Source organism: Loxodonta africana, chromosome 2, assembly GCF_030014295.1.
Source record: "Loxodonta africana isolate mLoxAfr1 chromosome 2, mLoxAfr1.hap2, whole genome shotgun sequence".
NCBI classification, from domain to species: Eukaryota; Metazoa; Chordata; class Mammalia; order Proboscidea; family Elephantidae; genus Loxodonta; species Loxodonta africana.
In genome coordinates, this window is record NC_087343.1 from 689,051 (window position 1) to 716,676 (window position 27,626).

Genomic DNA, 27,626 nt, shown 5'->3' on the forward strand with positions numbered 1-27,626 from the left:
TGTGTGGCCCAGTCCTGTGTCTGGCTTCCGGCAGTCCCATCTGGGGTGGCCCTGCAGGTCCAGGTCCTGGGGCAGGCTCAAACACCAGCTGCACTGTGGAGGGGCCCAAGCAAGCATCGAGGTGAACAAAGCCTTCCCAGACAGAGCTTCTGCGGCAGCCGTCTCTGGGAACCACCCACCTGTGAGTGGACACAGAGAAACTCAGGACAGTGGTCCCAGCATAGCCTCCATGTGCCAGCCCAGAGATCAGGGGCATTTTTGAGGCTCATAGCCTGTGCTTTTTAAAATACACCGAAAGTAGTTTGATTATATTTTCCCCTCTAAACACCAGGGCTCTAATAGTGTTTGTTTGTTTGCTTGTTTGTTTCCCAGCTCAGGCAAGACACATTTTGTCATCTGTTCAAGCACTCCCGTTGGCTCAGGACAAGGCAGTGCTCGAGAGTGAGGAGATCAGCTACCTGGCCCTGGAGAATGAGTCTCTGCGTGGCCAGCTGGCTGAGCAGCAGCAGCAGCACAGCGCCAAGATGAGTGAGGCCCGGCTGGAGCTGGAGGCTGTGCGGAGCGAGACGGTGAGCCCTGGCACGTCCTCTTGTCCGCTCGTGAAACAGACGCCCTGACTACCTGGCCTGTGACCTGCTCTCGGGCTCTGCCCCCAGAGACCCTGATGACGTAGTTGCCAAGTCCAGTGACTGTCCCACCACGTACCTGGCTGTGTAGCACTCTCCAGCCCTAGGACACGGTGCTATGGAAGTGGCAGGATTGCAGTTGTCCCCATTGTGCCCACTGGGGCCAGGCTGTTCTGCCTCCTGGGAGGGGGAAGGGGGGTGAGGAGGAGGGGCTGTTGTGACAGAGTCTTTGTGTCCTCAGTGCTCCCCTGACCCAGGCTCCCAACACACTGATCCAAGAGGATCCAGTCAGTAAGATCCAGTCAGCCTAGCTACCGTCCAGTCAGCCCCCAATGCACAACGGAACAAAACTCCACCCAGTCCTGCGTCATCCTTGTGGTGGGTGAGGATTGTACCGTTGTGATCCACGGGGCTTTCACTGGCTTATTGTTTGGAAGTAGATTGCCAGGCCTTTCTTCCAAGGCACCTCTGGATGGACTCGAACCTCCAACCTCTCGGTTAGCAGCCAAGTGCGTTAACAGTTTGCACCACTTATTTGTGGTTTAAGGAACCTTGGTGGCACAGTAGTTAAGTGCTCAGCTGCTAGCCGAAAGGTCGGCAGCTCAAACCCTCCAGCAGCTCCTCAGGATAGAGATGTGGCAGTCTGCTTCTGTAAAGATCTCAGCCCTAGAAACCCTGTGAGGGAGTTCTGCTCTGTCGTTAGGGTCCCTGTGAGTCGGAATCCACTCAAGGGCACCTAACGCTTGTGGTTTAACCTGAGGGAACTTGTGCCACCAGGGGGCACCAGAGGGCATTGAGTGGGTCCCTGCCGGCCGCCTGTCCTCCTCCAGTGGTCAGTGGTGCCCTGAGGTTCACCCTGGCCCGTGTGGGTACGCCTTATTGTCTGGGGCTCCAGGAGTGTGCTCGTTCTGAAAGGCCGGTGCTAACGGGCAAGTCACTCATGTGGGGACACACTGGGCTGTGGCCCCCCTGCCAAGGCTCTTTGCCCTGGCTTGGCTATTTATGGCTGCATAACAAATTACCCAAAACGTCACAGCCTGAGATAGACCTAAGACAGCAAGCATTTATTGTCATAGTGCCTCAGGCCAGGAACCCAGTGTGGCTTAGCTGGGGACTATAGCTCGGGGTCTCCATGCATCGCCATCAGCTGTCGGCCAGTGGCGGTCTATCCGAGGACTCAGCAGGAGGAGTGGGTGCCCTCTTCCAGCTCACTTACCTCACCTGCAGGCTCAGGTGGCTGGGTTCCCCCCACTGGAAGCCCTCGCATCTATCCCTCACATTTGTTGTCACAGCCTGGGTCACCTCAGGCATGAAGGCAGAGCTACACCTCTCACAGACCAGAGTTGTGCTCATGTGGAAGCAGGCACAGAGGAGGTGGCCAACTGACCCCGACCCCTGCCCCAGGCATGTCTGACCCTCCTGCATAGACGTTCACAGGAGACAGGAGCCTGAGCTGCTGCCCTTATGCCCCCCCACCCCACCCGCAGAGACAGAGCAGTCAAAACGGGCTGTGGCCTAGTGCTGTTGGATAGCCCAGTGAGGGAGGTGGTGGTGAGGAAGTGTGCATCAGCTCCGTCAGGGAGGGCCCTCGGGGAGGCTGGGAGCCCGGGATGCAGTGTGAGCAGCAGGGGCCCCTTAAAGCTGGGGAGGAGCAGTCACTGGGGCAGGGGGCCCCCTCTGTTAGGGTGGCGAGAGGTTGCCTTTGAGGACACGTCAGCATGCGGTTCCTGGACACTGAGACACAGGTAGACGGGGTGCTGTTGGTGCCCGTGGGAGTAGCAGGCAGTGAGACAGGCCTGGGGCCTTGGGGACCCCAGCTCCAGGCACAGTCAGCTCTGATGGCTCAGGAGCGGCCAGGTCATGCGTGACGGGCTGTGGCACGTGGCAGGGGCTTGAGGACGTCGCTGCTCTCACAGGGACATGGGCCCCATACATCAACTACCACCTGTGTGCATGGTGACCTGTGTGCACAGCATTTCCTCCTCATCCCCAAGGCACAGACGGAGCCTGAGCCACAGTCCAGACCATCCCGCTAACCACTGCTCCTCCTGGGGACAAGGGCACCGTGAGCATCATGGCTTGGGCTGCCGGATGCTTCCAGACTGTGCCGGCAGGGTGTGGCTAGAGACACCCATCCAGGTCAAAGGAGAGGAGCCCACACAGCCTCCTTCAGTGATGTCCTTCACTTCAGCTGTCTTACCTATCTTGTGCTGCTATAACAGAAATACCACAAGTGGATGGCTTTAACAAAGAGACGTTTATTTTCTCCCAGTAAAGTAGGCTAAAAGTCCAAATTCAGGGTGTCAGCTCCAGGGGAAGGCTTTCTGTTGGTCTTCTCATCAATCTTTCCCCAGACTAGGAGCTTCTCTGCTCAGGGACCCTGGGTCTAAAGGACACGCTCTGCTCCTGGTGCTGCTTTCTTGGTGGTATGAGGTCCCCAACTCTGTGCTTGCTTCCCTTTCCTTTTTATCTCTTGAGAGAGAAAAAAGTGGTGCAGGCCACACCCCAGGGAAACTCCCTTTACGTTAGATCAAAAATGTGACCTGGGTAAAGGTGTTATAGTCCTATCCTAATCCTCTTTAATGTAAAATTACAATCACAAAATGGAGGACAGCCACACAAAACTGGGAATCATGGCTCAGCCAAATTGATACACACATTTTTGGGGGGACGTAATTGAATAGCTGACACCGGCCTATTTGGAAACAGCTGGACGCACTGGGCTCCATCTGTCCAAGGGCCACAGGGACAAGGTGCATGCACCCATCACCAAGTGAGATGCAGCGCACTCTCCCTCCTGGTCACTGCACACCCTCCCCTGAAGGATACTGACAGCTCAGGGCACCGCACCGTGGTGCCGGTTCAGAAGTCACAGCATACAGAGAGGAAGCATACCTGCGGCCATTGTCAGAAGCTTCGCCTTCCACACGCCTTTGGCTTTTCGCTTGTCTGTCATAAGTGTATTTTTCTTTGTTATTAGGATGACTTGAAGCAATGCTTAGACAAGTCTCTGGAGGAGAACAGCAGCTTGAAATCTCTTCTGTTCAGTATGAAAAAAGAAGCAAAAAGCGCAGACACTGCTGCAACGTTGAACGTGCAGCTTGCTGGTAAGTTTTCTGTCCACTGGGCATCGCCAGTGAAGTGCAAGCAACCACACCCATGGACTGGTGCTGGTCGTGTGATGGCAGCAGGCAGGAGCAGCGGTGCCCTGATGAGGGCGGGCTGTCCTGTCACAGTACAGTGGCGAGGATGTGCTCAGCAGTACCTGACGAGAGTGGGTCATCAGCGGTGCCCTGGTGAGGGCGGGCTGTCCTGTCACAGTACGGTGGCGAGGATGTGCTCAGCAGTACCTGACGAGAGTGGGTCATCAGCGGTGCCCTGATGAGGGCGGGCTGTCCTGTCACAGTACAGTGGCGAGGATGTGCTCAGCAGTACCTGACGAGAGTGGGTCATCAGCGGTGCCCTGGTGAGGGCGGGCTGTCCTGTCACAGTACGGTGGCGAGGATGTGCTCAGCAGTACCTGACGAGAGTGGGTCATCAGCGGTGCCCTGGTGAGGGCGGGCTGTCCTGTCACAGTACGGTGGCGAGGATGTGCTCAGCAGTACCTGACGAGAGTGGGTCATCAGCGGTGCCATGACGAGGATGGACCATCTGGGGGCTGTTAGAGGTACCATGACGAGGACAGGCTTTCCAGAAGCCATCAGTGATGCCTGAAGAGGGCTGGCTGTCCTGAACATTTAGGAGAATGCCAGGTCAGGGCAGCTTCTCTGAATTAACTGATCAAAGATACGGTAGCTCCCCTTGGGCTTCTGGGTTCTGCTCCCGTCCTACTCAACTTTGACCTGCACCCAGCTGTGTCTCAGAGGGTGGGCCTGCTCCAGAAGAGTTGGGGATCACCAGCTGCCCTAGCCCTTTCAGACAGCGCACGACCCACAGACTCGCCGTCGTCACAGGTTGGGCCACTTGTGTGCCAGTTCTGGCCTTTACCAGGACCCCAAGGGGCATGAGGGGTCTCCTGACTACAGCTCCAACAGACAGCCCCCATGACCATGGCTCTGTCAGATGCCCCCCTCATTGTGACTGTGACTCTGTCAGAGCCCTTCTCACCATGACCTCACCCTATCAGACACCCCCCTCACTGTGACCATAAGTCTGTCAAATGTCCCCCTATGACTGTGGTTCTGTCAGACCCCACCTCTCACTGTGACCATGGCTCTGTCAGACGTCCCCCCATGACCGTGGCTCTTTCAGAGCCCACCCCTCACTGTGACTGTGACTGTCAGACTCTCCCTCACCTTGACCGTGACTGTGTCAGACTCCCATCCCATTATGAGTGTGACTCTGTCAGATGTTCCCCCCTTACCATGACTGTGGCTCTGTCAGACACCTCCCCCATGACTGTGATTCTCAGATGCTGCCCTTCATTGTGAGTATGACTGTCAGACACCCCCATGACCTTGACTTTTTCAGGTGCCTCCCCTCACCATGCCCGTGGCTCTGTCAGACGCTCACCCGCCGCACAACCTCGGCTTCACCTCCAGGCGTGGTCATGCATGGCTCGTCACTTTTGGGGGCTTACCCAGCCTCTTGGTTTGGGGGTTGTGAGGTTACTTTGTCACCAGGTTCACCGTAATGTTGGACGCGATGTTTGCCTTTGCCTTCTGGTTACTCTGGGAGTTTTGTAACATAGGGGTTCTGGGAGATTCTGAACTGTGCTGTCCTCCTCCAAGAGTCCCTTCACACACAGCCTTGAGGGGGAGCGTCCGACGTGGGGCTCTGAGCAGCGTGTTTCGCTCAGCCCCCGCAGTGCCCCTCACTGCTGCAGACTCACACAGGCCCCTCTCGGGCATCCCCATCCCCAACCCAGGGGGCAGCAGCAGTAGGCACAGACGTGGCCTCAAGTTCAGAGTGACCCGACGTGTACTTGGGGCCTGGAGCTCTGTCTTCACCCTGTTCTCCGAGCCTCTTGCAAGACCTGACCCCCTTCAGACTCGATGCCTTTTCTCGTAACCCAGACCCAGTTTAAACTCTAGAATGGTTCTGATTTTTAAACTGTCTGCATGTTCGTTAAATCTTGCCCTGCTTTCTCCTTCAGGACTTCAGACTAGTGTGAAGAGGCTGTCTGGTGAGATTGTGGAGCTGAAGCAGCACTTGGAGCACTATGACAAGATCCAGGAGCTCACCCACATGCTGCAGGAGAGCCACAGGTGCAACCTGCGGGGGCTCGGTACACAACGCAGGCACAGGGGGCTGTACGGGGGCCGGGAGGGCAGCGGGGGGGCTGGAAGGGCGTGTAGAGGAGCGCCTGGTGAGAGCCACAGGTGCAGCCTGCGGGGGCTCGGTACACAATGCGGGCACAGGGGGCTGTACGGGGGCCGGGAGGGCAGCAGGGGGGCTGGAAGGGCGTGTAGAGGAGCGCCTGGTGAGAGCCACAGGTGCAGCCTGCGGGGGCTCAGTACACAATGCGGGCACAGGGGGCTGTACGGGGGCCGGGAGGGCAGCAGGGGGGCTGGAAGGGCGTGTAGAGGAGCGCGTGGTGAGAGCCACAGGTGCAGCCTGCGGGGGCTCGGTACACAATGCGGGCACAGGGGGCTGTACGGGGGCCAGGAGGGCAGCAGGGGGGCTGGAAGGGTGTGTAGAGGAGCGCCTGGTGAGAGCCACAGGTGCAGCCTGCGGGGGCTCGGTACACAATGCGGGCACAGGGGGCTGTACGGGGGCCGGGAGGGCAGCAGGGGAGGCTGGAAGGGCGTGTAGAGGAGCGCCTGGTGGTTACTGTGTTGGTTTGAACTTTCTTGAGCTTCTTTGGCTCAGTGGCTCAGTGAGGAAGGAGTCAGTGCCTTCCTGCAGCAGCTTTCTGAGGTATTACCTTCCAGGTGTGACCTGTGGGAGTGACCCGTGGGGCTGTGACCCGTGAGGGTGTTAATCTGTGGGGGTGACCTGCAAGGGTGACCCCTTGGGGTATGACCCATGAGGGTGTGACATGGGGGTGTGACCCATGGGGGAGACCCATGGGGGTATGACCCATAAGGGTGTGACCTGCGGGAGTGATCTGTGGGGGTGACCTGCAGGGGTGATCCATGGGGGTGACTTCCAGGTGTGACTTGGGGTGTCATCTGCGAGTGTGACCTGTGGAGACCACCTGTGACCCATGGGTTTGACCTGTGGGTTTATCTCCAGGGTGCGGTCAGGGGAGACAAGAGACAATAGGGCCAAGGGGCTCCCTGAGAATTGGTGTGACGTCTTGGTGACTGCCACCTGCACTTCCCCAGGGCAGCTCACGGAGATCCCACGGTTACTCCAGCAACGCAGGTGTGGGGTGTGGTGAGAGACCCCCATCAGGCTCAGGAGCTAGGAGCGGGGGACTGGTCCGGACAGAGCCTCAGTTTCTTTTCTGTGACTGTACAGGGAAAGGGCTGAGGCCACGCAGGGCAGACGGCGCCTCCAGCTTATAGGGCTGCCTGTGTAGGCCTGTCCAGCGGCTCAGCCTTGAGGTGGCCTGTGGCTGGCTCTCGCCCTCATCCCTGTCCACTCTTCTCACCCTACTCCCCCGTCCCCCACTCCTTGCCCTGCCCCCTCCTCCCCATCCCCATCCACCCCTCACCCCACCCCCTCCTCCCCATCCCCACCCCTCACCCCGCCCCCTCCTCCCCATTCCCCACCCCTCACCCCGCCCCCTCCTCCCCATTCCCCACCCCTCACCCTGCCCCCCTGCTCCCCATCCCCATCCGCCCCTCTAACCCAGTCCACCTGCTCCCTCTCCCCTCCCTCCTGGCCTTCCACCCCCTCACCTTCCCTCCCCACCCCTGCCCCCCTTCCTCTGGGCTGAGCTACTGGCCTGCCCTGGACTTAGGTGTGGTTTGGCTGTAGGTGGCTCTCACAGGAGACAGGTGGCAAGAGAACAGGGTTCCCAAGCAGTGAGGTCTGGCAGAGTTGGGCGAGGGCAGAGGAAGGAGGTGTGCTGTGTGGAGACAGTCACAGGGCACGGAGGACCTGGTGGGCCACCTGCCTTGTCCCAGGTCACAGGGTGGCAAGCAGCTGTGTCCTGAGGGCGGTGTGCAGGGGTTGGGGGAGCTTGAGTTGGGACTCAGTGGCGTAGAGCAGGTGGCCCCACTGTGGAGAAAGGGCCTGGTCGGGGCCTGCTTTTGTCTAAGACTTGTGCTGGCTCAGCATCCTGATACCAGGTGAACAGGCCACGTGGAGACGATACAGCGGGCACCGTGCCGCTGTGCGTCCTTCCTAAAGCCCCTGCTACCAGGTCAGAATACCAGAAGGCCCTTTGTGTCCAACTGAGATTTAGAAATACTTCAGTCTCAGGTCCCTTCCGGAGTGAAAGCATTGTTTTGCTCGCAGTCAAGACCATGGTCTTCGTTACCACCCCAGCTGGAACTTGAAGAAACCGCCTTTAGCTCCTTCACCCCATACTTTTTGCCTACGGGGCCAGGGTGAGGGTCTGAGTGGGATGCAGCCCCACCCAACCTGGAAGGGGAGGGGGGTAACTGTTGGGGATGGGTGTGGGTCCTGGGCCTGGCTGTGTGGCTTTGTGCCAATGGACTTTGTGACTTTGTGCCAACGGGCCCGAGGCAGGCGGGCAGCCTGGGGCAGGTATTGGGGATGCTGAGTGGCTACTCCCTGTCCCCCAGCTCCCTGGTCAGCACCAACGAGCACCTGCTGCAAGAGCTGGGCCACATGCGGGCACAGCACCGAGCCGAGGTGGAGCAGCTGCACTGGAGCTACCAGGAGCTCAAGAAGACCATGGCCCTGTTCCCACATCGCAGTGCCGGCCCCGGAGGCTGCTAGAGCTACCGCCGCAGTGACGTGCGACTAAAAGTCACGAGACCGCGCCCTTGGTGTCTTTAACTGGTTCATATGTTGGGAGAGTTGTCTCTCCTGTCTGTAATTTTCTTATGGTTTTGGAAATGTATTTAGGGCCCAAACCTCAATTTTCTAAAAGAGGGCCCTTAGCTCAGTTTGAGACCATACGCTGACATATTTTGAGATAAAGGGACCATTAATTTTCATCAGCTATTTTCAGATGAAGGGAATGCAGTGTTTTCTGCCTAAAGTGAAAAGGAGCTGTGTGATGGCTGGAGAAAATACTTTGTTGTGCAACAAGCAATGCTTATTTAATGAACTAACATGTAGTTCTGAAAAGTTCACCTGTGAAGTGGCTCCTCGTAAGTCATAACTGAGTTTCTCCTGGGATTCTTTTATAAAACAAGCACCATTTAGGTGAGCAGGAATAAACACGTTTGAAGACTTAAGAAAAGGAACGATTATATATGTGGGAAATGTACCAGTTTTGTTTTGTGGTATTAACATGTCACAGTAAAAATACCTACACGCGTCCTGGCTCTCTCTTTTGCTTGTAGTAGGTTTCTGAAAATTATGTTTTAACAACACATACAACTAGACTTTTAGTTTGAACTCTTCATATCTGGAATCATAATATATTACTTAATACTTGGTTTCCTTGGTAAAAGAAGGTAACCTTTTTAAACGATGTTTAGTTGATTTAGGAAAAGTGAGCTCATGCAAAAATAAAATGCTCTGAGCTGGCTGTCTGTCAGAATTTTATCCGGGGGGTGAATAAGAAATGGTAGCCAGGGTCTCCCCTACAGAGAAGGAACCTCTGGGCTTCGGGCTGTCCTTCTCAGGGACCTCTGTGTGGTCATGGCATGTCCAGCAGCACCTGCTTTTGTAACTTACCAGAGAAGTACGTCACCCAGATAAATTTGTTCTGGGAGAGGGAGGGTTTCTTTCATCATTAGATCATTTTTATCTATAAAAAATAAGATTTTAATATTAATCCACTTCAAGCTTTTTAAAAAAATGATCACTATGTCGTTTGTTTATGTTTCTCTTGTTTGGGTTTCCTTGAGCTTCTTAGATCTGCGAATTTGTGTTTTTCATCAAATTTTTAAAAGTTTGGCCGCAATTTCTTCAAGTGTCTGTTCTGATGCAGTTGTTCTCGCGCCTTCTGAGGCTCCAATTACACTTACCTTAGACCACTTGACATTGTCCCACAGGCCTTTTCCTCCACCCTTTGTTCCCGCAATGTTTCGGTTTGGACTGCCTCTGTTGCCCTGTCGCAAAGTTATTGACCTTTGCTTTTGCATGTCTAATCTGCCGTTAAGCTTATAAAGTTAATTTTTCAATTAATAATTTTTTTAGTCTTAAAATTCCACTTAGTTCTTTAATTTTAAGGTTTTATTTCTCGTTATATTCATGTATCCTTTAACTCCTTAACCGTATTCTCAGTAGCTTTACAAGATTACCGCAAGCTATTTTATAAAGTGGTTGTACCAATTAACACTCCCACTAGTAGTATGTGAAAACTTTCCTTGCTCCATATTTTCAGCACTTATTGTCAAAGTTCAGGTACTCCAAGTCCTCTTCACTTTCAGCAAGCAAGGTCGTGTCATCTGTATAATGCAGGTTGTTAATGAGCCCAACAACAACAACAACATTGTCACAGTTTTTAATACACTCTAGAGGGTGTAATACACTCCTGTGGTTTCCATCAGCTCTCTCTGATTACCAAGGAAGGTGATCACCTTTTCATAAATTTGTTGGCCATCTCGATTTCCTTTTTGTAATGTGCCTGTTTATGTATTTTACGAGCTTTTCTATTGGATGTTGTTGTTAGGTGCCATTGAGTCAGTTCCGACTCAGAGCAAACCTATGTACAACAGAACAAAACACTGCCCAGTCGTGAGCCATCTTCACAGTCGTTGATACGTGTGAGCCCATTGTTGCAGCCATTGTGTCAGTCCATCTCATTGAGGGTCTTCCTCCTTTCTGCTGACCCTCTACTTTACCAAGCATAATGTCCTCCTCCAGGGACTGATCCCTCCTGATGACATCATGTCTAAAATACGTGAGACAGAGTCTCGCCATCCTTGCTTCTAAGGAACGTTCTGGTTATACTTTTTCCAATTCAGACTTGTTCATTCTTTTGGCGGTCCATGGCATATTCAATATTCTTCGCCAGCGCCACAATTCAAAGGTGTCAGTTCTTCGGTCCAGCTTTCACATGCATATGAGGCAATTGAAAACACCATGGCTTGGGTCAGGTGCACCTTAGTCTTCAAGATGACATTTTTGGTTTTTAACTCTCGAAAGAGGTGTTTTGCAGCATATTTGCCCAATGCAATGTGTCTTTTGATTTCTTGACTGCTGCTTCCATAGGTGTTGATAATGGATCCAAGTAAAATGAAATCCTTGACAACTTCAATCTTTTCTCTTGTTTATCATGATGTTGGCTCATTGGTCCAGTTGTGAGGATTTTTATTTTCTTTATGTTGAGGTGCCATCCATACTGAAGGCTGTGGTCTTTGATCTTCATCAGTAAGTGTTTCAAGTCCTCTTTGCTTTCAGCAAGCAACGTTGTATCACGTACGTATTGCAGGTTGTTAATGAGTCTTTCTCCAATCCTGATGCCCTATTCTTCTTCATATAGTCCATCTTCTCGGATTATTTGCTTAGCATACAGATTGACTAAGTATGGTGAAAAGGAGACAGCCCTGACACACTCCATTCCTGACTTTAAACCATGCAGTATCCCCTTGTTCTGTTTGAACAACTGCATCTTGATCTATGTACAGGTTCTTCATAATCACAATTAAGTGTGCTCATGAGGAACCTGTACGTATTAATTAAATTGATGATTAATTTTACTTTATGTACACACTGTTAAATTTGGTTTGTTAGTATTTTGTTTAGAATTTTGTATTCCATCTACACCATCTACTAGCTGCCTGACTTTGGGCAGTTAGATTCCGAGCTTCAGTTTCCTCATTTGTAAACTGGAGTAATAATAATGCCTACTTCGTGGGGTTTTGTGAAAAGTAAGAATATTTAAACTCTAGGACACTATCTGGCACACAGTAAGCACTGTGGACTCGTTTCTATGGTAACAGGAATTCTCTCTGTCCATGGATGTTACTGAGTTTCCTTTTTAATGTTCCTCTTGTCAGGATCTGCAGCGTGATTGCTCTGGTGAGTTGGCGATGGGCATTTCTCCTCCGTTCCCTCGGAGAATTTACATAAGATGGTAGTTACTTCTCCCCCAATGTGTGGTGGAACTCGCTGGTGAAGTCCCTGAGCACGGACCTTTCTGACTGCTGACTCAGTTTAACTGGCGGCTGCAGGATGTTCGAGCCTCTTCTTGCTGAATGCCCCTGGGCCCCTACCTTTGCCGCCGCCTCTGCAGCTGCCCTGAACCATGTGGCTAACTCTGGGCAGGTCGGTGAGTGGAGCTGAGGGGCGTCATGTCACGGCCAGGTGGAGCAGAGCTGGGGTGCCACTCTGATAGCTTCCTCCCCTCAGTGATCTCAGTAGCCAAGCACTGGTTACACCATAAGATTCAGGACGCCTGCTTCTCTCCTGGTGGAAGAGAGCTCTCATTCACCCCAGTCAGACTTCGTGGGAGTGAGAAATAACCTCTGTCGTGTATATTGTTGTTAGGTGCCATTCAAGTCAGTTCCAACTCATAGTGACCACATGTAAAACAGAATGAAACACTGCCTAGCCCTGTGCCATCCTCACAATCGTGATGCTTGAGCCCGTTGTCGTGCCACTGTGTCGGTCCATCTCATTGAGAGTCTTCGTATTTTTCGCTGAGCCTCTACTTTACCAAACATGATGCCCTTCGCCAGGGACTGGTCCCTCCTGACAACATGTCCAAAGTATGTGCCATCCTTCCTTCTGAGGAGCATTCTGGCTGTACTTCTTCCAAGACAGATTTGCTTGTTCTTTTGGCAGTCCATGGTACATTCAGTATTCTTCGCCAACACCACAATTCAAAGGCGTTGATTCTTCTTCTGTCTTCCTTATTCACTGGCCAGCTTTCACATGCCTAGGAGGTGTACATGCCATGCTCTGATTATTAATGGATGTTTGCAGCTGTTTTCTTCTCATTTTGAGTCGTGCCACATCAGCAAATGAAGGTCCCGGAAGCTTTACTCCATCCATGTCATTAAGGTCGACTCTACTTTGAGGAGGCAGCGCTTCCCCAGTCATCTTTTAAGCGCCTTCCAACCTGAGGGGCTCATCTTCAGGCGCTATATCAGACAGTGTTCCGCTGCTATTCAGAAGGTTTTCACTGGATAAGTTTTTTCAGAAGTAGTCTGCCGGGCCCTTCTTCCCAGTCTGTCTGAGTCTGGAAGCTCAGCTGAAACCTGTCTGCCATGAGTGGCTCTGGTGGTATCTGAATACCGGTGGCATAGCTTCCAGCATCGCAGCAACACACAAGCCCCCACAGTACGACAGGGTCATGTATAGCCACTGAGATTTTGGGATTTTTCCATTGTAGTTGGCAATTATTTACTTTGGCTGAATCATTAGGACTGTGTTGACTTTCTACTTCTTGTTGTTAGTTATCATAAGTTATATATCTAGAGAAGTTTGTCCCTATTGCCTGTCTTAGTTACTTAGTGCAGCTATGACAGAAATACCATAAGTGGATGATTTTAACAAAGAAAAATTTATTCTCTCATAGTCTAGGAGGCTAGAAGTCCAAATTCAGTACCCCAGCTTCAAGAGAAGGCTTTCTCTTTTCTCTGTCTGTGAGCTCTGGGAAAGGTCCTTGTCATCAATCTTCCCCCCGGTCTAGAAGCTTCTCAGTGCAGAGACCCCAGGTCCAAAGGACACACTATTCTCCTGGCTCTCCTTTCTTGGTGGTACTGATGTCCCCCTGTCTGTCTTCTTCTCTCTTTTATATCTCAAGATACAACCTAATCCTGTAGATTGAGTCCTGCCTCATTAGCATAACTGCCTCTAATCTTACCTCATTAACATCATAGAGGTTAGGATTTACAACACAGAGGAAAATCACATCAGATCACAAAATACTGGATGATCGCACAATACTAGGAGTCATGGCCTAGCCAAGTTGACACACATTTTGGGGGACACAATTCAATCCATAACGTCACCTGATTTTCAAGTCTGTTGGCATAGCGCGCATAATCTTTCAATGGCTGTCATTTGAACTCGTGTCCCTGTGGCAGAGATGCAGGGGCAGTGGCCTCCCTTCAAGCAGACCCTTGCCCTTCAGGCGGAGGAGTGAGGTGAGCAGAGAGCTGCCAGCTGCTGACATCTGCGGCTCTGCCTCTGCTCTGAAGCTGAGTGACTAGCAGGCAGGTGGGTCTCCTTGGTGATTGCTCTGATGGTAGGCTCCCCTGAGGCTTGCGGACTGAGGTGCCCCTGCTTTTCTGCTCCCTCTCCTTCCTTTCACAGAAGTCAGGTCAGATCTGCTTCCTCTGAGGCCTCCCTGCCTCCCCTTCCCTCCTCTCTTCTGTTCATGGCTGACAGTCACCAGCAACTGACCTGGGACCCACCTCACAGGGCCCTTTGTCATTCGTAATGTCCTTCTTTAGGCCCTCTCTCTTTTTTCTGGACCTGTTTCACCATGAGTTTACCAATCTTATTAGCCTTTTTAAAGAACCAAACGTTGTCTTTATGAACCTTCGTTTTACGGTTGTTTTCTATTTCCTTAATTTCTGCTCTTACCTTTCTATTTTTGCCCACAATGTTGTTCTTAGGTGCCACTGAGTCGGTTCCGACTCATAGCGACCCTATGCACAACAGAACGAAACACTGCCCGGTCCTGTGCCATCCTTACAATCAGTTATGCTTGAGCCCATTGTTGCAGCCACCGTGTCAATCCACCTCGTTGAGGGTCTTCCTCTTTTCCGCTGACCCTGTACTTTTTCAAGCATGATGTCCTTCTCCAGGGACTGATCCCTCCTGACAACGTGTCCAAAGTATGTAGACACAGTCTCGCCACCCTTGCTTCTCAGGAGCATTCTGGTTGTACTTCTTCTAAGACAGATTTGTTCATTCTTCTGGCAGTCCATGGTGTGTATTCAATATTCTTCGCCAACACCACAATTCAGAGGCGTCAACTCTTCTTCAGTCTTCCTTATTCGTTGTCCAGCTTTCACATTACCCATGGTAATTACAGGTATATTTGGGTTAGGAATGCTCTTTTACTTTACCATATTTTCCTGTTCCATGTTTCTTTTTCCCACCTTATCAGGTGATGTAATTGAGACATTTGCTTTTAGATGGGCCAGCTCATTTGTGTATTTACTCAACCCGTACCCCCACCCTCCTCTGAGATTACAGCCCCCTTTGCTCCCCTCTGAGGTACGTGTGATTGTCAAGTATGTTAATTAAATGTTTTCAATCCAGAGAAGGGGTGTGCACAGCCATGACTGGCATCGCTCGCCTGCTTCTCAGCTCCAATTTGTGTCTTCCTGTCTCGGAAGTCCCATCTGTGGTGTCTTTCCTTCTGTGTTAGAATTGCTTTTAGGTCTACTGGGGGCAAATTCACCTTTTGTTGTCTAAAACTGCCCTTTTTTATCCTCATCTTTGATGACTCGACTGGGGTAGGATTTCAAGTTGGCAGTTGCTTCTGTTGATACTGTGCCTGTCGGGGGTAGCTGTGTTTGAGGGGTTGTGGTCCCCAGGAATCCGGAGCTTGCCCCAGGCTGCGGCCAACTGGCCAGGCCTCGCACCGGCAGAGGGCTGTCCCAGGCCAGGCTGAGCCAGGAAGGGAAGGTGACAGGAGGGCTCGGCAGTGTGGGCTGCAGCGCCCCCAGGTCTGAGCTAACACGTGTATACCCGTGGGGAATGAGGGTGTCTCCGCTGCACAGACCACACACTAAGGACAGCAGACGTGTCCATGTTTTAACACCTTTATTCATCACGTTACCAACTGGACAGACAGCGTTAACCACAGCGGACACACATGGGTGGTAGGACGCAGACACGAGCTGTGACTGACAGCTGCGAGCCGGGCAGGGGCCAGTCCAGCAGGGAAACCTAGAGCTGTGGCCGTGGACATCAGCCCCCGAGCCCAACAGCAACCTGGCTTCAGCCGTCGCCTGACAGGGCGACACAGCAGTGCAGCAGTTCTACTCACAGTGCAAAAATACATCACATGTATATCTAAGTCTGTTCCCTTCCTGAAAACAGTGCAAACTAGTAGCACATGATCTCTTTCAAGTTTCTTTAAGTTGCGCGGGTTCCTTTGTTCTGTGACTGGTTTTTAAGGAGCCTAAAGGAGCCCTGGTGGCGCAGTGGTTAAGAGCTGCTGACCAAAAGGTCAGCAGTTCAGATCCACCAGCCGCTCCTGGGAATCCTTTTGGGGCAGCTGTACTCTGTCCTGTATAGTCACGATAAGTCGGAATTGACGCGAGGACAGCGGGGGTGTTCTTTTGTTTTAAAGGAAGATGAGGTTACCTAAACACCTCCTGGTGCAGGTGGGGACTGCCCCCCACCCACCTGCCTGCACCCCCCCTCACCCCGCTGCACCCTCAAGCTGTTGGGTCTGACGGTGCTCAGCAGCAGGCCAGGCAGCGTCCAGTGTATGAGAGACCCTTGGGCACGCAGACACGTTCAGCTCAGCTGAACTGCACCCCGTGCTGTGCCGGCAGTGACAGTGCTGGGGCGGGTGGGGAACTGCAGGAAGGCTGCCTGACCCCAAACCCTCTTCCTGAGAAGGCAGCCAGCAGGTGCTTCCAGCTTCCTGGGCCACGGTGTCTGTGTCTCAGCTTCTCACCTCTGCCCTCATAGCTGAGAGCAGGCACGGACCATATGCAGACCGTGGATGTGGCTGTGGGCTCCGGGGTGGGGTGGGGGTGGGGGCACTTCCTGGGCCTGTGGGGAGTCCTCTGCAGCCATTGACATGGCACATCTGGCCCTGTGGGGGGGTGAGCAGCTCGGGAGGCACCCACTCCTGCCCAGTACTCTGCCCACGGGAACACGGTGGAGTGGAGAGCGCGAATGGGTGAGCTGGGGGACGGGGACTCTGACCAGTGGACGTGGTGCAGACAAGCCCCCCGCCTCCCGGCACCTGTCCTAGTTTACCCATCTGCCCCAAATGTAAGACTGAGGATATTCTGAGGGTATTACAAGTGTAAAAATACTCCAGTATAAATATATATCTTTTGCTCTAACACTTTAAACTTGTGCAATCTGAGCCTGGGTCCTGCTGAGTGGCTGACGTGCCGTCCACCTGGCACTGCGGCCCCTGCTGGGCCCAGAGTGCGGGCACAGGCTGTGTGACCCGCAGACGAGCGTTAGTTTCTGTCTAGCACGGTGAGCAGAAGCTAATCAGCACTGAGTTAAAACAAGCCACAGAGACAGGGCCTGCCTGTTCACAGCCCTGGACAGCACTCAACGAGGGCAGGTCCACACAGGCCGTGTCCCCCCGCCCCCAGAACGTCTCACCTCAGAGGCCGCAGGAGGGCGATGTCCACCGGGCCCATGCGGACGCAGGGTTGCGCACACACGGGGATGCTGGCCTAGGTGGCCTTGGGGACACAGGGCTGGGTGGCCACAGGGATGAGGGACTGGACAGACACAGGGATGCAGGACTGGGCAGATGTGGAGATGCAGGCTGGGCAGCCTCGGAATGGAGGCCTGGATGGACCTGGGGACGTGGGGACCAGGTGGTGCACAGGGGGTGTCCGGGTCCCGGCAGGCAGAAGGCGCCAGGAGGCACCACAGCAACCTTAAACGTGACTCCTCCTCAGACTCAGAGACGCACTGCTGACAGTGGTCAGATCTTCATGAGAAGTAAAGGGGTTCTTGTCCATCCAAGCAGCTCGTCCGCGAGTCCTGAACGGCATCTGTGCTTCAAAGACCCAGGGCTGGCAGGGTGGGGTGGGGGCCATGGGCCTGAGCTGCTGACCAGAGGGCATGGTGTGGCAGGGCCACGCTGGGTGCCCACCTAGGGCCTGTCCCCAGGCGGGCTGCTTACTCGTCTCCCTTTTCTCAGACCCGTTTTCTCCTCTGCTGAAGGCAGGCCCGCCTCTGGTTTAGGCTAAGCCTTTGTTGGCAATGGCTCGTTTCACGACAGCAGGGCCCTGTTGGTATCTCTGGGCATGTCCCTCTGCCCTGGTCCGCTGGACTCCCTTGTCTGTTCTCCAAAACCCAGCCTCCACGCAGTGGGCGTCTCGCTGGTGCTGCATCAGCCAGAGGGTCCAGTGGGGATGGGGGAGCCGCTGGGCTTAGACATCAGTCCCTGTCTGATGACCACTCGTGGAATCCTCAGCATTTTGAGTGAACGGGCTTTTCAGTGTGTGATCAGAATGTTATTAGGAAACATGTCGGATGTGGAGAGTGGTCCTGAACACCTTCCAGTGTGTGATACCTCTGCCGGTGGGGTACGGCAGTCCCACCTGTCTTCACGCCCCACCGTCAGTCCTGCTTCTTGCCACCATGGCGCGGGGGCTGGACTCCCAGATCGGGGCCTCAGCAACAGCAAGCTGACATCCTGACAGCAACTCCCAAAGCCTCAGCCATTACTCCCTCAGCCCCTGAAGCAGAGCTTAGGGGACGTGGGCTCAGGGTCTTGGGGGGCCTGTAGGGGCCAGCGCCCACCACACGCTCAGCTTTCCTGGGAGGCAGGGGAGCCAGGTGGGAGGCCGGGTGGGGCTGTGAAGTGCCAGAGGAAGGAGAGGCGAGAGGCGTGTTTGTGCGCAGAGCTGGTGCAGCCGGTGTGGCTGGGGCCGGTGGGAGGGTGGGTGTGAGCGGGCACACAGCTGGCTGGCATCTCACAGCCAAAATCACTTCCCGGTGACATGATGCACACACTCCACGCTGTCACAGGAAATCAAGCTCTCAGCTGCTGACTGAAAACACCGCTGGAGAGCGCCTTCTGCCCTGCGAAGTTCCCAGCCCCAGCACGGGGCAGCGGGCAAGCGGGGAGCCACACACAGCAGTGCTGAGTCCCCCAGCAAACGGGCAGCGGTGCACCAGTCTGTCCTCTTGGCTTTTCAGCTGAATGTTGGTTTAGAGAACTTGTAACTGCACACGCCTCCCCGGATGCTCACGTTCCTGCCCTCGCTGGCTGCATGACTGACCGTTCTTGGTGCAGGCAGGCCCACGTGACCAGGACCTGGTGGCCCTGCCTCCCCACACCTGAACGGTGTCTGGGCCCAGCATGGCCTCCAGTCACTCAGCCCTGGGAAGAATGGCAGGCCCTTGGATCCCCTGTGTGTCAGGACAGACACCGTTCGAGTTCTGTTCAGCAGTTTACTTGGTTTTATTTGTGCTGTTGGTTAGTGAGTTAGCTTCATTGGCCCTTTGGGCTCCTGGCAGGGTGTCTGGGTCAGGAGGCCAGCACCCACCCAAGGGTCTGCGTGCTGGGTGCCACATCCCACCAACCCACTTCACAGAACCCGTCGCTGCAAACCCGGTGACTGGTTTGAGTGACCCCAGGGAGGCTCTGGAGAAGCCGTGGGCTGACTTGCTAGTTGGGAACAAAGAGGTTTAGTAGGAAGAGGTGAACCCGACTCCAATCCCGAAAGCGGTGAGAAATGTGGAGGAGACTGTGTCCCCCCACCCTGCGGCCGTGCTGACCCTGGGATGGCCCCCAGACCTGAGGCCCGTCCCTGGGTCTCCACCACCGGCCCTCCTTCTGCCCAGCAAGCACAGGAATGTCACGAAGTGGGGGGGAGGGGGGCTAGTCCTGACTCACGATGTGCAGGCAGGTGCTACTTGCTGCCCTGCACCTTCTGGTCGTAGGTGCCCGCGTGCTTGTAGCCCGACACGTAGCCCGACTCATCCAGCAGGTCCACACGGCCCGCCTTGCCCTTGCCCTTTCCGGACGGGTCGAAGCGCTCCTTGTGGGAGCCCGTGAACCGGGTGGTGTCCGTGAGTCGCGACACGGTGGGCGATGAGACGGCTTTCTGCAGAAGAGCAAGGAGAAGCGTTAGCCTGAGGCACTGTGCCCACGCCCTGCCAGCCCCTCATTGGGCCCTGTCTCACGGGTGGGGGAAGCCTCGGCAGGTGGGCTTAAGCAGCTTGGAACCCTGAACCAGCCTCCTCCGAGACACGGGTGTGAAAACTCTGCTAGGTCCCCAAATCCTGGGAATTAATATTTCTGCCAAATTTGTAAGCAGTTCTGACAGCTTCCCTAGAGACCCCACCCTCATTGCCAGCACCTTCTCTGAGAGTGCCTCTCAGCACCTTACCCATCCTCGCCCCTCAGGTGCTAGTGGCCCTCACCTGGCAGCCCTAACCTGACCCTGCCCTCCGATCCCCCTCACCTGGTGGCCTCTCACCTGGCCCCAATCTCACCTGACAGCCTTCTCCTGGCCCCTCACCCAGCCTACAGCTACTGGGCCTAATCCCTTTTGGAGGTGCAGTTTAAGGCTGGGGGTGCTTAGAGAGACCCAATGCTGGGCTCCGGTGACAGTTTCTTGAGGCCTAGGGAAGGGTCTGGAGGCCATGTTGTTGGCCTGTTCCCAGTCCAGCCCCTGCCCAGTGAGCACCAGGACCCTACCGGCCAGGGGCTGCGCGTCTCTAAGCCTCTCCTCTAGGGCCCGCCCTAGGCGCTCACCGTCACCCCCGAGATGATGGGCGATTTGCCTTCGATGAGGCGGTGCACCTCCCGCACAGCGTCCTCGGCGCTCTTGTCCTTGAACCTCTTCTTGGACAGCTCCTCCAGCGCCTCCTTGAACTGCTCGAACGTGATGGTCCGGCAGGACTTCCCCCTGCGGGCGGGAGGGCGCTCAGGACCGGCTGCAGCACCCTGGCCGTTCGGGACGCCCCCTGACCCCGCACAGGGCCTCCCTCCTCCCCTCACCCCCGCCCGGAACCCGCCCACCGCTGCGCAGGCGACCGGGCACCGGCACTAAACCCAGGGCTGAGGCGCCAGGAGCGCGGGTGCGTGAGGGCCGGCAGTGCAGGTCCTCGGCCGGGCCGCGTTCCCCGTGCCCAGCGCAGCGCAGGTGCCCGGCCGCCCGGACGCAGCCCCACACGGGCGTCGGGGTAGTTGGTGTTCGTGGCCGCACGTGGGTGGGCCTGGGACCCGGCTGCGGGCGTCGCAGACGGACTCGCCTCCTGGGGCGGGCGGAACCCCCGGGGGTCGCAGCGCCCTGCGTGGGTCGGCCTGGGGCAAGGGGCGCGCCCACCCCGTTGGCAAAGCAGACCCTCGCGGCTCCCCAGACGCCCCAGCTGGGCGCGTCTGCCCAGCACGGCGCTCAGGCCGCTCCCGCCAGCAGCCCCAGGACTTGTCCACGTCGACACAGACCCCGGCTCTGCCCGCCTGGGTCTGGACTTATCCTGCCCCAGAAATCTGCCTGCAGCCCCGTCATAAATTCGCAGTCTCCTGCCGGGGGCGCTCTCGCGCTACAGGTCGTCACCTGTCCCCACTGCCCCTGTGTCGGGGGCGGGAGGAGCAGAGACCCCGCTGCCAGCCCCGCTGCTCGACAAGACAGGATATGCGCCCTGGACCTCGCCTGTCCCCATAATAGCTGTCCCCATAATAGCGGTGACACCTCCTGGAACTGGGGTTCCCCAGAGGGGACCGAGGAGTGGCTTCCGTGTCTCTGCACCGGGCCCAGCCCTGTGGCTGCTGACAGAGCTAGACACGTCGGGGGTTGTCCCTCCCTTCTCTGGGGTCCCCAGAAACCCACAGGGTCCTGCCCCCCACCACACACACAGCTGCCATAACGTCAGGAGGGCACCCCTGCCTCCCGCCCCTTCCTCTCAGCCCCCTCATGGCACCGGGGACCCGCTTTGGGGTGCCTTGTCTCCAGAACACCAGGACACCACCATGGAGGTGACCTAGCTGGGAGGAGCCCTGGTTGCCCCCTTCACAGATGAAAATGTCCTGTCTGAATTGTTAAACTCTCCATAAGGTTCCCAAAAGGAAGTACGTGTTCGGGCACAAGAATTCGGGGACAGACGCTCACTGCCCTGGGGTCTGCGTAAGGAGAGGGCCGTCAGCAGCCCAGCTGACCACAGACGACTAGTCAGGCAAATTATGGTGTCTGCCTGCACAGTGCGTGCGCTGACCACGGGCAGAGGCCAGGAAACCTCGGCGCAGTCAGGCCAGGGAGTTCCCCAGGCACCACGGGGAAAGCGAACCACATGGCATAGGATCTAGTCTAAAAGCAAATGTCCACGTGCACACACGTGCCCAGGTGTACATAAGGACACACACACAGTGCACACATGCACACATGGGCGTGCACAGGCACGCTCACCTCTTGTGTTTTTTTAAAGGCACCGAAGCTCTTCAGTACCTGCCTCAACCTGTCCCCACCTCACTACCCTGGGCGTCCACTTCCCCACTGCTGGTCCTTGGCTGATCCAAGGCTTCCCTCCTGGCCTCCAAGAGGCTCCCGGGCCCTCAAGTCCTCTGGGGCCACCTGCCCCACTTCCAGGTTCCTACAAGGGCTCTTGAGATGTGGGATTGCAGTCATGGGGGGGTGGTGGGCGCCAGGGTGCGTGGAAAGGAAAAGCTAAATACATGGGGTGAGGGGAGGTCCTGGCCCTGTGTACACAGACCCCCCCACCCCAGCCCCCAAACGAGGGCCCGCATCACGGGATGTGATTCTCCCTCTTTACAAAGAGAACGGAACCCGAAACCCCCCCTCACCGCCCCCCCCCCCCCCCCGCCAGGAGTTCTCCGCAAAGGAGCTGTTTTCCCCAACAGCCGGTCGCCATCGGCAACAGCTGCAAATACAAACTGTCCCGGAACAAAGCTTGGGGAAACATCCTCCGTGAGCAACTGGACCAGAGGACACAGCGTACTCTGCTTCTACACAGAGTGCGGGGTCGGAGACTCCCTCCGAGAAGGAAAGATGGGGAGGCCCCACCCCGCCTGGGAGACAGGAGGGGTCCTCATGCCCTTACCTGCGGGAAAGGACCCCAGGTGGGCAGAGGCGGAAGCCCTGGGCCCTAGGGGGCAGAGGAGGCGGGGCCATGGGGACCCCTCCTAAAGGCCGCTCTCCCCGCCCCACAGCGCCCCCGCCCCGTGCCCTACAGGCCCCCCAACAGCCCCTGCTAAGGCCCAGCCCCTTTCCCAGGGCCCCGCCCCCTCCCACAGCCGCTCCCAGCGGCCTGTCCCCTCCCCGAATCCTCCGTTCCTGGGATCATCCCGCCCCCACCCCCACTCACGTGTGCCTGGGCCTGAAGCAGCGGGCAGTGGGGGACAGGGGACTTAAGGGGAGAGGGAAGGCAGGGCCTGCAAGCTGGAGTCTCTCCAATTAGCTTTCCTCGAACCTGAAGCTGCTGGTCAAGAGTCCTGCCTCTGCTTCCTGTGCCCACACGCCCTCTCACCCTCCTCTCTGGGACAGGTGTGGCCGCAGCACCCCCACCCCACACCCCTGCAGGCACCTGGTCCAGGATGCGCCACCTCCGTGGACATGGGAGAGGGGATGGAGTCACCCAGGCTGCTTTGGGGAACCAGCACCCCCAGAACAGCAGGGCCCAACCGGGAGGGGGTGCCCGGGTGGTCCCCTCTATGATAAATGCGGGGTGTGGGGGTGAGGGAGTCCACTCCCAAGGCCGCTGGCTCCTTCCCAGGCTCCCAGTGGTGGAAAGTGCTCCTCCGTGGCTGAGATTCCCTCCTGTGCCCACAGTTAGCAGGGCCTGGCCCTCCACAGCCCCCCACACCACTGTCTGCACCATCCCACAGTGCCCAGGCTGGCACCTGAGTCCAGAGGGCGGCAGCTGCTCTTAGCCAGTGGAGAGCTGGAGACAGAGCTCAGGGCGGCGGACCCCGCTCCACCCCCACCCCACCGTGAAGGCAGGAAGCTGCTAGGACGACGGCACAGAGGCTCGGCACGGTCAGATCTCCTGGATTTGACCCAAGAATCTAGAACAGGGTTGGGCAGGGCTTACACAGATGCCGTTTATGAACAGGGAGCCATTCCAGGCACAGGAACAGGTGTGGAGATGGACCCACTGTGGGCAACCACCACCATGGCTGGGCCTGGAGGAGATAACTGTGCAGGCCTTTGACTGTCTGGCTTCTTGTGCTTTATGTTGTGTTAATTAAGGAGTCAGGACGAGGCTGTTGTTTGACAAAGGAATGACTTGTGATACTTATTGACAGGAAAATGTACGTGTGTGTGTGTGTATTTGTACCTGCATGTGCATGTTTGTGTGTGAACGTGGGTATGTTTGTGTGTCTCAGTATGTACGTGTATGTTTGAGTGTATCTAAGTGTATGTGTGCGTGTATGTGTGTATGTTTGCATGTGTATGTCTGTGTTTGAGTAGATGTGTATTTGTGTCTCGGTATGTTTGAGTGTATGTTTCTGTGTTTTGTGTAGTCATGTGCTGCATAACGTCCATTCAGGAAACATCCAAACACATATATGCCATGGTCCCATTTTGTGTAGTCATGTGCTGCATAACGTCCATTCAGGAAACATCCAAACACATATATGCCATGGTCCCATAAGGTTATAATAGCATTCAGAAATTCCAGACATAACTGGACATAGCCAACAAAACAGCTTTGACAGACGTGCCGTGCCTGAGGGTGGGGTCCACGCCCTCAGGCTGAGATCTGAGAGGCCGGACCCTCGCCCTAAACTGCCCATGATCCTGGGCTGGATGACCAGAGTGACATCTGAGTGGCACTCCTCAGGACCCCCGAGCCATCCCGGCAGCCATGGGCCTGGGGACATAGTGTGGCCGCGGGCACTCTGTGGCTCAGGCCCACACACAGATGAAGGTGGCAATGGACGATCTGTGAAGAAGCCGGCCCTGGTCAGCAAGGGCTGCTGCTGTGCCCTCTCCCTCTGGGCGAGCTCGCTCTGTGCACAGCAGGCCTCCCCACTCCCCACCCGTGTGTCCTGGGCTGTCAAAGGCACCCGTGTCCCCTGCCCCTGTCCCTGCCTGGGTTGACATGTGGACACAGGCCTGACGTCGGAGCCGGTGACCACACTGCCGGCCTGGCACATGGCCTCCCTGCGCGGCACCAGGCACCGCCAGTGTGAGTCACTGTGGCTGGGGTGCGGGTGCCAGATGTGGGGGTCTGCAGGCCCGGCAGCCCTCTCTGCCCATCTGCACCAGAGTTCCCTAACGGGCGGGTGCACACAGTCTCCATGGTGCCTGCAGTGCCCCCCTCCCCCGCTGCCGTCTGTCTGGAGCACCCCTAGAGCTAGAGGGGACAATAGAAGCCATTCCCCAGAGAAGCTTAATGGCATCACACTCCTCTTGGCAACAGAGCCAGCTTGTTCTGCAAAGTCAATTAGAACTTGAGAGTTTTCTCTGCACAATGGGCCTGGCCTCTCACGATGTTGCCCCTCCCTCTCAGTCCTGCTGGACAGACTGCAGCTCTGTCTGGTGAAGGAGTGCCCCGCGCCCGTGAGCTCTGCATCCGCCTGCTCCCCATGTCCTGCCCTCTGTGCTCCAGGGAAGGCAGGACCACTGACCACTCAAAGGCTCCTGGGACGTCTGTGCCCAGGACGGAGGAGGAACCCACCTGTACCCAGCCGCTGCCCCAGGTGCCTCCAAGGCTCAGGGGGGCCCCAAGGGCCCTCAGAAAGCTAGACTGGCTCACATGCAAGGTCTTGTCAGGGGTCTGGGACAATTGGACACATCCCTACACCATGGGGCCCCACGTCGAGCAAGACTGTGTCCCAGAATGGCCTGTCACCAGAGGGCCTGGGTGACTCAATGCCAAGGGCTCTCAGCTAGGGGGGTGGGAGGAGCAAGGGGCAAAGAACCACCCACCAAGCTTCCAAGGGTGGCACGGCCCCCACCAGGCATGACTCCCAGGCACAACCTCCCATCAGCCCCCGCCTGACGCCTGGGTGGGCCTCGCAAGAGCATCTGCCCCGGGCATTGGGGTGTGGGGCCAGGCTTTGGGAGTGCCTCTGAAAGGGGTATTTGCCCCACAGAATCCCAGCTCTCCGCTCCAACCCTCTCCTCACAGACGCCTCCAGCTGCCCCCCGTGACTTCTGGCCCCTGCAGGGGCCGCATCACCTTGGAGTCATTATCACAGTCTTCGCTGTTGAGTGACCATCCCTCCCAAGAGGTCATGTTCCCAGCTTGCCCTTCGATCGTTATTAGGTACCATCGAGTCAATTCTGACTCATAGCAACCCTATGTACAACAGAACAAAACACTGCCTGGTCCCGTGCCATCCATACAAACGTTATTATGTTTGAGCCCATTGTTGCAGCCACTGTGTCAATCCATCTCACTGAGGGTCTTCCTCTTTTCCGCTGACCCTCTACTTTACCAAGTATGATGTCCTTCTCCAGGGACTGATCCCTCCTGACAACATGTCCAAAGTATGTAAGACGCAGTCTCGCCATCCTTGCTTCTAAGGACCATTCTGGTTGTACTTCTTCTAAGACAGATTTGTTCATTCTTTTGGCAGTCCACGGTATATTCAATATTCTTCACCAGCACCACAATTCAAAGGTGTCAATTCTTCTTCGGTCTTCCTTATTCATTGTCCAGCTTTCACATACATATGATGCGATTGAAAATACCATGGCTTGGGTCAGGTGCACCTTAGTCTTCAGGATGACATCTTTGCTCTTCAACACTTTAAAGAGGTCCTTTGCAGCAGATTTACCCAATGCAATGCGTCTTTTGATTTCTTGACTGCTGCTTCCATGGATGTTGATTGTGGATCCAAGTAAAATGAAATCCTTGACAACTTCAATGTTTTCTCCATTTATCAAGATGTTGCTTATTGGTCCAGTTGTAAGGATTTTTGTTTTCTTCATGTTGAACTGTAATTCATACTGAAGGCTGTGATCTTTGATCTTCATTAATAAGTCCTTCAAGTCCTCTTCACTTTCAGCAAGCAAGGTTGTGTCATCTGCATAATGCAGGTTGTTAATGAGTCTTCCTCCAATCCTGATGCCCTGTTCTTCACATAGTCCAGCTTCTTGTATTATTTGCTCAGCACACAAACTGAATAAATATAGTGAAAGGATACAACCCTGACACACAACTTTTCTCATTTTAAACTTTGCAATATCCCCTTGTTCTATTCGAATGACTGCCTCTTGATCTATGTACACATTCCTCATGAGCACAACAAAGTGTTCTGGAATTTCCATTCTTTACAATGTTATTCATAATTTCTTACGATCCACACAGTCAAATGCCCTCCCATAGTCAATAAAACACAGGTAAACATCTTTCTAGTATTCTCTGTTTTCAGCCAGGATCCATCTGACATCAGCAATGATATCCTTGGTTCCACGTCCTCTTCAGAATCCGGCTTGAATTTCCGGCAGTTCCCTATTAATGTACTGCTGCAACCGTTTTTGAATGATCTTCAGCTAGATTTTATTTCCGTGTGATATTAATGATGCTGTTTGATAATTTCTGCATTCTGTTGGATTACCTTTCTTTGAAATGGGCACAAATGTGGATCTCTTCCAGTCAGTTGGCCAGGAAGCTGTCTTCTACATTTCTTGGCATAGACAAGTGAGCACCTCCAGTGCTGCATCTGTTTGTTGAAACATCTCAATTGGTATTCCATCAATTCCTGGAACCTTGTTTTTTGCCAGTGCCTTCAGAGCAGCTTGGACGCCTTCCTTCAATATCATTGGTTCTTGATCACATGCTACCTCCTGAAATGGTTGAATATCGACCAATTCTTTTTGTACAGTGACTCTATGTATTCCTTCCATCTTCTTTTGATAATTCCTGTATTGTTTAATATTTCCCCCACAGAATCCTTCAGTATTACAACTTGAAGCTTGAATTTTTTCTTCAGTTATTAAAGCTTGAGAAATGCTGAGCGTGTTCTTCACTTTGGGTTTTCTAACTCCAGGTCTTTGCACATGTAATACTTTACTTCTTGAGCTGCGCTTTGAGATCTTCTGTTCAGCTCTTTTACTTCATCATATCTTCCACTCACTTTAGTTACTCCATGTTTAAGAGCAAGTTTCAGAGTCTAGTGCCCTTCCAGGGGTAAATAAATGAATGAATGAATAAACGGACACCCAAAAAAGGACACAGCTGTCAGGCACTGGTCTAACCACTCCCTGGGGTCAGCAAGCCTCATCTGCTGTGCCTGCCCTTCCCTGTGTTCCCCTGGGGAAGCCTCAGCCCTGTGCACACCTCAAGGAGGCCTCAGGTCCTGTAAACACCTGGAGGGGGCCTCAGGCCCTCCAGTGCCCAGCCTGCAGACCCTTCCCCCCATGTCTACCCACCCACGTCCTCTCCCCCAGCTTCCCTGGGTGACCCCACTCTGAGGACACGGTGGCC

General features: G+C 55.0%; 2 protein-coding genes across 3 annotated transcripts in view; one reads left to right on the plus strand and one right to left on the minus strand.

Annotated features, from left to right (window-relative positions):
• The window catches only part of CEP72 (centrosomal protein 72), a 59,735-nt gene extending 46,809 nt beyond the window's left edge, over positions 1–12,926 (plus strand). Inside the window, exons 9-12 of the mRNA XM_064270298.1 lie at positions 373–569; positions 3,607–3,733; positions 5,722–5,833; positions 8,267–12,926. Coding sequence (XP_064126368.1) covers positions 373–569; positions 3,607–3,733; positions 5,722–5,833; positions 8,267–8,423 — 593 coding nt within the window. The 3' untranslated portion in view covers positions 8,424–12,926. The remainder of the gene's footprint in view (positions 1–372; positions 570–3,606; positions 3,734–5,721; positions 5,834–8,266) is intronic.
• A 2,224-nt stretch (positions 12,927–15,150) lies between these two features.
• Positions 15,151–27,626, minus strand: part of TPPP (tubulin polymerization promoting protein) — a 58,114-nt gene continuing 45,638 nt past the window's right edge. For both annotated transcript variants that reach the window (XM_064270302.1, XM_064270303.1), the window contains exons 3-4: positions 19,984–20,137; positions 15,151–19,330 (exon numbers count right to left, since the gene is read on the minus strand). In XM_064270302.1, coding sequence (XP_064126372.1) covers positions 19,136–19,330; positions 19,984–20,137 — 349 coding nt within the window. In that variant the 3' untranslated portion in view covers positions 15,151–19,135. The remainder of the gene's footprint in view (positions 19,331–19,983; positions 20,138–27,626) is intronic.